General features: G+C 38.2%; 1 protein-coding gene across 3 annotated transcripts; it reads left to right on the top strand.

Annotated features, from left to right (window-relative positions):
- Positions 1-256: 256 nt before the first annotated feature.
- LOC106388413 (3-isopropylmalate dehydratase large subunit, chloroplastic) lies at positions 257-3,894 on the top strand. 3 transcript variants are annotated; one of them, XM_048777299.1, is made up of 15 exons: positions 257-484; positions 567-695; positions 776-946; positions 1,025-1,177; positions 1,250-1,318; positions 1,383-1,499; positions 1,583-1,657; positions 1,884-1,961; positions 2,062-2,157; positions 2,242-2,291; positions 2,560-2,614; positions 2,707-2,838; positions 3,135-3,182; positions 3,289-3,447; positions 3,548-3,894. In XM_048777299.1, the coding sequence occupies exons 1-15, from the start codon at positions 431-433 to the stop codon at positions 3,686-3,688; spliced, it is 1,527 nt and encodes a 508-aa protein (XP_048633256.1). In that variant the 5' UTR covers positions 257-430; the 3' UTR covers positions 3,689-3,894. The 3 variants fall into 3 exon arrangements, with proteins under 3 accessions (XP_048633256.1, XP_048633257.1, XP_048633255.1); XM_048777300.1 differs by having other exon boundaries at positions 317-484; positions 570-695; XM_048777298.1 differs by having other exon boundaries at positions 352-484; positions 561-695.
- The last annotated feature ends 7,240 nt before the right edge of the window (positions 3,895-11,134 follow it).

Below are 11,134 nucleotides of genomic sequence, written 5' to 3' on the forward strand. Positions count from 1 at the left end.
TTTATTAAAACTTCACAATGAAATGGTTGAAATAAGTAAAAACAAAATTAAGTATTATTTTAGAAAAATTTCCTATTTAATATAAATACAAAATAATATAATCATATAGCTTTCAAATATGCTAAATTGAAAATGTTAAAATATTACTTATAAAAAATGTTCTAATATATTCGTAAATTATAATCTAGTTGGATTTTAAAATAGTATAAGGTAAAGTTAAAATATCATATATAAAAATTGTTAATTAACGGTCTTTCTATCACGTGACTAGAAAATCATAGGGTCACCAACCTACAGACTCTCTCGGTGTCCAGTCAGTCAACGGCTCAACGCAGTTTTTATATATAAACTTGTGAGGAGCGTTGTTAGGTTATATAAATTGAGAAAGAGGACTTATTAGGGTTTTTGAGAAGAAGAAGAAGAAGAAACCATGGCTTCCTCTGTAATCTCTTCCTCTCCCTTCGTCTGCAAATCCCCCGCTAAGGTTAGTTAGTATCATCATCATCATCTTCCATTTCTCGATTTCAAATCTTCAATTTTCTTACATGGTTGTTAATTTGGGGCAGAAGGATTTGGGGGTTTCTTCGTTCCGTAAAGCATCGCAGATTTCGATTCATGGATGCCAGAGGAAATCGATTTCTCGGAAGATCGTCTCCGTCATGGCTCCGCAGCGCTCATCGTCCACCTCAGGATCGGTATCCTGAGCTTAACTTATCTTCCTATCTCCTCCTCCTACAGTTTTATTACATTATTTATTATTATTTTATATTTGAAGGTGAAAACTGGGATGACGATGACGGAGAAGATTCTGGCGAAGGCAGCAGAGAAGTCACAAGTGGTCCCTGGTGATAACATTTGGGTTAACGTTGATGTTCTTATGACTCATGATGTCTGTGGCCCTGGCGCTTTTGGTATCTTCAAAAGAGAGTTCGGTGATAACGCTAAGGTTGTTTTGAATCTTGCTATCAACATATTATCTTTGCTTGCTTTTTCACTCTTTGTGATTGTTACTTCCACGTTGAAGGTTTGGGACTCGGAGAAGATCGTTGTTATACCAGACCATTACATATTCACATCTGATAAGCGTGCTAACCGCAACGTCGACATTATGAGGGAGCATTGCAGGGAACAGAACATCAAGTATTTCTATGATATCACCGACCTCGGAGATTTTAGGGTATGCTTGTTTCGGAATTTCCATGGAGTGTAAACTGTGAATTTTGATCTTGCTTGCATGTCTCATCTGTAGGCTAATCCTGACTACAAAGGTGTTTGCCATGTTGCGCTTGCACAAGAAGGTCATTGCAGGCCTGGAGAGGTAACAATCTCTCTCGCCGGATATGAGTTGTTTCTGTTATGATTAATATTTTTCCTTGTGATAGGTTTTGTTAGGAACAGACTCACACACATGTACTGCTGGAGCATTTGGTCAGTTTGCTACAGGGATTGGAAACACTGATGCAGGCTTTGTGTTAGGCACTGGAAAAATCCTCCTTAAGGTTTGTTAGAATAGTTTCTGACCTGTCTTGCACTCTAACCTTTATAACCAACTGTTTCTTTAGCTCATATCCTGACTGTGCAGGTTCCACCAACTATGAGGTTTATCTTGGATGGTGAAATGCCCAGTTATTTGCAAGCAAAGGATCTGATTCTGCAGGTGCGTGTGATATGTCTTACTGATTTTTTTCCCTCACTATAATCCTGTACAGAGCAATTATCACAGTAGTATGACTGTATGAGGGTAAATATGCAGCTTTGATGTGGTCTAGTCATGTCTTCACGAAATTGCATATTATGTGAAGTCATTTAAGTTTTTTTTCTCTATGTTTCTCCTTAGTATGGCAGTTTTCTTCTGTATCTTGAACTTGCTTCCATCTTTGTAGATCATTGGTGAAATATCTGTTGCTGGTGCAACTTACAAGACGATGGAGTTCAGTGGTACAACTATTGAAAGTCTGACTGTAAGAAATCATTGTGTTTTTACATTCCTATAAGATGAATATAAAAATTTTTGACTTCTCTGATTTATTAATCGTTGCTTCTATCTGTTTTGGCTGTTAGATGGAAGAACGAATGACATTGTGCAACATGGTGGTGGAAGCTGGGGGAAAGAATGGTGTCATCCCTCCTGATGCGACGACATTTAATTACGTTGAGGTATGTATGATGGTCTTGTTTTCGGTTTTTAACAAGGAACATTATGTTGAGCAATTTCTACTCTTTTTCTTATATCTCTTACAGAATAGGACATCTGTACCCTTTCAGCCTGTATATAGTGATGCAAATGCAAGGTATAATCACATGTTACCCTGAATTTATATAACAGTAGACATAGTAAATATGGATTTCTGATACCTCTATGTAAATTATTAGTGGATCTGGAAATACCTCACACAACATGTTTCAGAAATACTGTGCATATGCGCAAACGCAACTGAATAGAATATCGTCACTTAATTTGTGTGTTTTTGTTGGAAGTTGCCCTCTACTGTCATTCTCTGTAGTTTAACCTTTCCTTTTGTGATCATATTCATATTCTTTTCGTTGTTTGTTCCACAGCTTTGTGGCAGATTATAGATTTGATGTGTCGAAGCTAGAGCCTGTAGTGGCTAAGGTTGGTTTATCATGGTTACCAGTTTAAACGTTGAGTTTTTTTACCACTTCATGTAACTATAACTGATTTGTTACTGTCAATGTTTCTTTCAGCCTCATTCTCCTGATAATCGTGCTCTAGCGAGAGAATGCAAAGATGTGAAAATTGACAGAGTATACATCGGTTCTTGTACTGGTGGGAAGACTGAGGATTTTATGGCTGCAGCTAAACTTTTCCATGCAGCAGTAAGTTCCACTTGTTATACTGTATCTTAGTTGACATAACCCTTTTACTCGAGTTTCTGTTGCTACAGTCTTCAAACTTACAAAACAACTTGTTACATGTGTAGTTGATCTAAAGTAAAGACGTCATAAAGTTGTTATGTTTTAAACAGCCAGCAATAGATCTCTTAGTTATATAGTAAGAGTTGTTATTTGTCTCTGGATGAGATAAGTTTCGGTGTTGATTCTTTTGTCTTCTCGATAACCTCTTACTGGTTGCCGTTTAACCTCATGGAATTATCTGTTTGTGTAATTTGTAGGGAAAGCAAGTCAAAGTTCCAACTTTTCTTGTCCCGGCCACTCAGAAGGTTAGCAATACACTTCAACATTGTTACTATCTAAACTGTTTTTGCTTTGTATCTATCACAGAATATAAATATCAAATGCATTGTATCTATCTGGTTATGTCTTCAGGTGTGGATGGACGTGTATGCACTCCCAGTACCTGGAGCAGGTGGAAAGACGTGTGCGCAGATATTCGAAGAAGCTGGATGTGACACACCAACCAGTCCTAGCTGTGGTGCCTGCCTTGGTGGCCCAGCAGACACCTACGCTCGTTTGAATGAACCTCAAGTACGCTTTTGTTTCTCAACCCACTTACCCAATTACTTTGTGCCTCACCTATTTTTGACGACGAGTCAGAACTTTTGAAATGCTATTTCTGCATTTCCAGGTGTGTGTCTCGACAACGAACAGGAACTTCCCCGGTCGGATGGGACACAAGGAAGGGCAGATATACTTGGCTTCTCCTTACACTGCTGCAGCCTCGGCTCTAACCGGCCATGTCACCGACCCAAGAGAGTTCTTGCAGTAGGTTAATGATAGCTGTACGGGGGAAAAAGTCTAATGCTGCTTCAAGAGAGAATCTTAATCGTCAAGTGATGTGCATTGTGAACTATTGTGTGTATTTTCCTTCCTTCGCTGTTGAACTTTGATAGTTTCAACAAGCAATATTTTATGTTTCGAGTTTGAAAGAACAAAGGATTAATCATATAAGTAAACGCTCATGGATTTGACGAAGGCTAAATATTGAAAGATAAAAATGCGATATTTAGAAAAGACAAAAATGTTGGGGTCAAAATTGGTCTTACGGTTAATTGTTGAGAACTGTATCACTTGTAAGAATAAATCGGAAATATCGTGACAACACATATTATGTGCACACTGTTATAAATTCATTGATGGATGTCCATAACCGATCCAAACTTTAGAAGAGACGATCCAAACTTTAAAGAGAGATGGCCGAAACCCTAGAAAGAAGAGAGAGAGGCGGCCGACTTTAGAAAGAGAGAGAGGCAGCTACTAAACTAGATTAGGAGAAAATGAAATTTTATTTCATTTTCCTTATATTTGTAGTTATCCTAAATCTAGATGGATTGGGATTTGTATACTTTTCATTTATCTCTATCTAGTAATCTTTATATAAAGAAACCCCCATTGATCATTAATAATATATAGAAACATCCAGCTCTAAATCTATTGTTTCATAACACGTTATCAGCACGATAGTCTCTAACACCCTGAACCTAAAACCAAATCTCTAACACCTTAAACGAAAAGAATCTACCTCGAAACTTCAAAGGGGTCGTTCTCCAAAACCGTGAGGACCTAGAAAACGATCAAGATATCAAATCGAAGCTCTTGCCAATGCGAATCAGTCAGTGCAAACCGTTTGTCGATCTGACCACCGACGTGCCCTCACGTCCAGATACAGTGCGCACCAATTTGCTTTGGAACCCTAATCCGAACCCGACGAACCCTAATCCGTTCTTACTCGCGTCCCAGCTCGTCAGCATCCGATCAGCTCCAGCCCTAAGGTGTTCCTGATCATAGACGACCTCAGCTTCCCGCTCGCATCACAGCCAGCTCGTGAACCTGATTGGAAGCAGACGCATCCCGTTCCAGCTCGCATCCGACGACGATCCGATAGCAACCAGCTCGCGTCCGTCCGTGTGCAGCTCGAGGTTCATCCGTTCATCTTGGTGGTCCGGTTTCAACAACCAGCAAACAAAAAGGTAACTCTAATTCTAAGAACATGAGAATTGAATTTGGATTGTTTGTAAAGATTGAAACCCTAAAATCTAATCCTTAAGATGAAAGCCATAGGATAATAGATCAAACCCTAAAGAGTAAATCGGATCTCGAATAAGTCCGATCCCCTAAACACTAAATCGAGATTGATCCATTGATCAATTAAAATCACAACCTTAAAGGTTTTTGAATCTCAAATCAAATCCCTTTGATCAAAGATCAAAGTTTTCGAAATCCCCTAAACCCTAATTTGGAAAATTGGTTTTAATTTTTGATTTGAAACTTGAGTGTTTGATTGATCGCCTAAAACTATGATTAGGATTGTTTTAAACTTGAATCTGAATTGCTTATCTTGTTTAAACTGAAACCCTAATAACCTAGAAACCGAATTTGGAGTTGTGGCCGTGTGGCCTTTATACATTCTAGGTTAATTGTTCTAGATCATATCATGTGGCTGTGTTGCATTCATATTTGAACCTGATCACTACTGGTTGATTGCAATTGAACTTAGAATCTAATGTTAGGATTGTATTGAAACTAAAATCAAGTGGTCGCATGATTTGTTCTTTACTTGGCCATGTGTGTTTGTATGTTTGATTGCATTGTAACTTTTAGAATTCATCTATACTAGGATTGCAATTTACACAACAAACTATATGCATTGATCTGAATCATTAGCCGTGCGGCTTGTTTTCTTATTTTGGCCGTGTGGCTTCTACTTGGCCGAGAGGCATAAAAATCTTAGCCATAAGGCTTGCTTGCTTGATTGATTCTATTAACTATGAGTTAAGTCTGCTAGATTAATTGCATATTGAATCTGAAACCTTAAATACCCAATTTGAATCTCTAAGGGCCTTGAAACCCTAAATTGCATGATATTGATCCAAATTGAGTTTATGTTTGATTCTTGTTATTTTGACTGATCTAATTGATGTTTTGCAAGCTAAGGTGCTAGATTATTTTGATTCTCATAAAATCTGAAACCCTAGCCACATTTTGTATTGCTAAGATGATAAAACCCTGATCGGATCAACATAGATTGTTTGCATCATAGCTTGGCCGTGTGGCCTTTATTGCACCTTTCTATCATAGCCGTGTGGCTTGCATACATCATATCACCTTGATCACATATAGAATCCGAAAGCTAGGATCGTATGCATCATATATCTATCTAGCCGTGTGGCCCTCTTTGCTTGCATCATGACTGTATGGCCGTGTGGCCTTGATTGTATTGTATTAAGCCCTTATAGCCGTGTGGCTTACTTACTGATGCATTGATTATTACTTGATTGCTTCCTTGGCCGCATCATACATCACCTAGGCCGTGTGGCCTCATTGCTATAGCCGTGAGGCTTGTTTATTAGGAATGCATTAACTCGATTGTTTACTTGGTCACACGATTTATTTTCTTATAAATATTGAGTGATATATGATTACAGATGTCGAAAATCAGCAATCTAGATTATGCTGCCCTAAATTTCTTTGAAGATAATTATTTACAATGAGCATTAGACACAGAGATTATCCTGGAATCAAAGGGCCTCGGTGAATGTATCATCGAGGACAATAATGCAAATGAAAGTAATAGATACAGGGCAATAATGATTACTCGCCAACCCCAAGCCAATGAGGCTGCAGAAGAAAAAAAATCTAAAGAAAACAACCACGTCCATCATGATAAACCATACGGCTGTAACCGTGATGCATGGTGTGACACCCCAGATCTGGTCTAAGTATAAGTTGACTCGACCAGCCGTGCAACAATCAAACAAGAACATGCACAGCCGATCACTCGTAACTGAAACCAAACCAAGAAGCCACAATGTGTACATAAACGACTAACCCGAAGTTCCCGAAATAAATCCAGGTACCTTAGGCCAACCGCCTAAGTACACATATCCTATTAGGTACAACCTGAAGCTTTACAACCTTAAGAGTAATACCCAATAGTTGGTTCGTCCGGCAAGGACTAATATCATTTGGAACCCGTACTTTAAAAAACATTCTTTATACATTATATACTTATTCATTTAAAAGAATCTTACAAAATCTTATAGATTAACCTCGAGGTTTTCGCTCAACAAACCTTATACATAAAGTATATCAAAACGACTGCAAGGATAATAAAACTACCGCTGGCTAATGCCGTTCCTTCCCGTCCTAGAGTAAAGGTCTCCCACCTACTGGTTACCTGCATATCAAATGAGTCATGAGTAACTAGTTTACTCAGTGAGTCTAATCCCACACCCAAACACATATCAATAGTATCCCGAGCAAGCGACACCATTTGAATGCAGTGGAATTATATTCCATAATTAATATAATTACAAGGCCTCTCAATCCATCCATGTGAATCTATCTTAAACATCACCTCCACGATACCCGCCAATCACTCATACTCTTAATATATATATATTCTAAACCCGGAAAACCACCAAGGCTAACCGAGCCTAACGGGAATAAATATAACCATCATCTCCATCAGATATTCCAAGATTGAACATCCAACGCTCATGCAGTTACACGGCCTCCAAGGTGCGACCCCATCATCGTGTCTTCATGACCTTGATCCATATCGAAGGACCAATTTACGGCAATGCGGGACTTTCGGGAGAGAGAGTATACAATAAGACTTTACATGATTCACACTTATTAATAGAATACTTATAGATTAATACTTGAGAACAAATACTAAGGCTCGGGATAACCTCAAAGAATTATTCTTATTAATTCTTAAGTATTTAAACTATATAAATACTTCATATATAAATATAGATCAAGGGATAATACTTAACCAATCAACCATAATTACTCCTTAATTAATCCATGATTAATCCTTAATTACTCAATGATTATCCATTAATTAATTCATGAATAATTCTTAATTAATCAACCATATTCAATATGCAATCATGCATACTCATTCATAATTCATTCATCATCTATCTAGACTCACCTTTAAATCCATGAGATTGGCTAAGGAAGACTAGACTCGAGCTCAAGCTAATCACACTTCACTTCTGGATCACTCTCGGTTCAGAACCATCACAAGGATCCGGCTGATCCGAATACTCTCCTTGGTCATCTGAATTCAAAACATAATAGTTGGAACATAAGGTTCACTAGTCTGGTTCAACAAGAAACTCAACTCAGTTCATAACATTTCAGTTCAGTTCTCTCATATCAGTTCAGTTCAAGACAGATTGATACCATGTTCAGCTCGGTTCAAGCTTTAACAATTTAACTCGGTTCATATCAGCTTAGTTCTTGCTCAGCTAACTCCGGTTTTAATCAGTTCCCAACAGCTTAACTCGGTTATACTCAGACGACATCAGTTCAAGACAATTTCAGACCATAGACAGCTCGGCTCAGATCAGATCAGAACATACTCAGCTCAATTCAGTTCTAAACCAGATCAAATCAGTTCGGTTTAATTCCCATAATTCTTATCAGTTCGTCTACTGGTTCTATGAGACTGATTAAATCATAAACCAACCAAGACTGAAGAGAACAAGACCTTAGACAACTGATCCTGACAGGTTAACCAACATAGAGAAATTGGTTCTCATCAAAACATGGCTGAATCAAGAAGCTGAAGCTTACCGGTTTTACTCAACTAATTAAACTTGACTGGTTGTCTCTCTTCAAGCTAACCACGAATTAACCTGATCAACACCACAAGAATCCATGGTTGGATTTATTCAGAATTTATCTCCAGTGTAGGCAAACCAACAAAACTTCTCACAGAAACTGATCCACAACCATCTTACCGATCAAAATCAAAGGCTGAAGAATATGGGTAATTCTAAACTCTTGGACACCAAACCTTCAGCTCTTAACCACACCAGAACACACTGGATAAAGTCACAGGATGGTGAGAAAGGTTTGTCCATGCTCAATTCTCTTCTCTGAATTTTGTTTCTGAATTTTTCAACTAGTTTTTCTCACAAATTTTTCTCTCTTCTTTCTCTCTTTCTCTCTGAATTTTTTCTCTGGTTTTTCTTGCAAGTTATGAACGTCCAGAGGGGAGAAGATGGTGTTTTATAACATAAGAAGTTGCTTCAGGTGAGGGTTTACTTAAACAAAAGCAAGTTGCTGTCCTTTCCCTCCTTTGAAGAAAGATTATTTTGTTTTTAGTAAACAAGCAACCAGCTTGTGACTTTCATGTGACTTTAATGAAGCAAGCAAGCAGGTAAGTGCAGCTCATGTGACTGATTTACTGAGAAAGCAAGAAAAATAGCTGGTGAATGTATTAGACTGGTCGGAATTTAGTTAAGAAACTTAACGACAATTTCGGACAGTTTTCGACTAAAATTTCTCATCCTTCGAATCTCGTCTTGCTTTCAACTAAGCTTGCCTAGCTTAAATAAAATTCGACCACCATTATTAACACTCTACCAGAACTATCAATGAGAGGCCTTTCGACCACAAGACAGTCCCGTCGAGGTATTAATTCACCGGGTCGACTTTATTTTTAAATCTGATCGACCAACTCCAAACTGGTCGAGCGGAGTTTTTCTCGACCAAAAATTAACTGGCTCGTGAGGGTTATTACATTCTTCCCCCCTTAAAAGAATTCGTCCCCGAATTCTCAAAACATAGCTGTACAGACTTTTACTGAACACTGGAGTCTCTGCAAGAAGTTTAAGATAACCAACTCTGAACTTATACTCATCTGCCCGTGTCAAAACAACTTATGCTTCCCCAAATACTTGAACTTTTACAAATTTTTTCTTTTCTCCAATCTTCTGATATGGTGCTCACCTATCCGCAAAGGACCTTTAGGATAGGCTAAATAGGGTTACAAGTTTTCTGGTCTCAGTAGTTCTATCATACTGGGTCTAATATAAGATTATGCAAAATCAACAGATAGGATAACTAAAAGAAGTTCCGGTCAACAGATAACCATTTCAACTCTGAACAACTCGGTACATACCAAATAACAGATTTGTGAATTTCCCCAACTTTTCTAAAAAATTTCTTTCGTTTCTGAACAAACACTTTCATGATAACCAATTCTTCATCGCACATAACTTTCATATACTGCGGTCTACATACTTCCTTTGACATCGTTGAATCTCTGAATACCATTACTTTTGAAACCTTTCTATCTGCTTTCCTCCAGTTCAATAACATGGAAATATGGAACGTCAGGTGATGTGCCATACGTGAAGGTAACATCTTCAGTCTGGTCAATGTCAACTTGATTAACCGTGCAACAATCAAACAAGAACATGCACGATCAATCACGCTAACATGATTCAGACCAAGGGTGCCACTCTCAAATACACACACACACACACTTATTCCAGGAATGATTTCCCTTACAGTATTCCATACCCTTCTTATCTATCTGAGATACTCTTCAAAAACTTCTGAACGACTCAATCTCACTGAAGTTTCGCATATCCAAGTCTTGTTCTATTACTTTCTGATTTCCTTCTTCTGTCTAGTAACTGAGGAATCAACAAGTCCGTCTATACCAAACTTGATTTACCAACGAAGTACTCTTGTATGATGACTTCACAGTTTCTCTGTTAATACATCTTCTGATCTCTTAACAACTTGAGCATTCCCATATGCCTTATGGTTATACCTTTTTCCTTGCACTCTTCAATCTTCCTTGGGATTTACTTCACATCTGCTTAATTTTAGGTTGAATTTGGGTTCCTTCTTCCACATCTCCACTTTATGAACTTGTACATGACACAGTCCTCATACTATTCTTCGAAATTCTCTTCACCCAGTTCCTTCTATGAATTCCTTAGATTCTCATCCTTTAACTGAGTTCCTCAAATACGAATGAATAAGCCATCTTGATTTTCTACTTGCAATCTTGAAGGTTATCTATTCTCTCCAGACTGATATGAGCGAGGCTCCAACACTTAGTAGAATACGACTGCCGGCCAACGGTAACTGGTCTTCTCTCAAAGACTTCCTTCCTCAACAACATCCTAATTGAGCTCGATAACTAGATAGCCAATCTCACTCTAGATAGAAACAAACCGCTCTAATGGAAGTACTAAAGAATGGGGATGGGGTACGAAGGCATACCATAACTCTAAATGGCAGCCAGTACTTCCACGAATAAGAACAGTGTACCTGAATTCACTAAAGTGAATCCTTCCTAAAACAATGACACTACCCGAGAACTACATCTATGTGTTGTTCCCGCATCAAACACAATAAGGGCGGAAAATTCCGTCCATAGGCAAGGTCTCATACGACA

This window comes from Brassica napus, chromosome A4, assembly GCF_020379485.1.
Source record: "Brassica napus cultivar Da-Ae chromosome A4, Da-Ae, whole genome shotgun sequence".
Taxonomy (NCBI): domain Eukaryota; kingdom Viridiplantae; phylum Streptophyta; class Magnoliopsida; order Brassicales; family Brassicaceae; genus Brassica; species Brassica napus.

Coding starts and splice junctions, on each gene's coding strand:
- LOC106388413 (XM_048777298.1), top strand. CDS start 431: ATGGCTTCCTCTGTAATCTCTTCCTCTCCCTTCGTCTGCAAATCCCCC. Junction 485..560: donor TCTGCAAATCCCCCGCTAAG/GTTAGTTAGTAT, acceptor GTTGTTAATTTG/GGGCAGAAGGATTTGGGGGT. Junction 1,178..1,249: donor CCGACCTCGGAGATTTTAGG/GTATGCTTGTTT, acceptor TCTCATCTGTAG/GCTAATCCTGACTACAAAGG.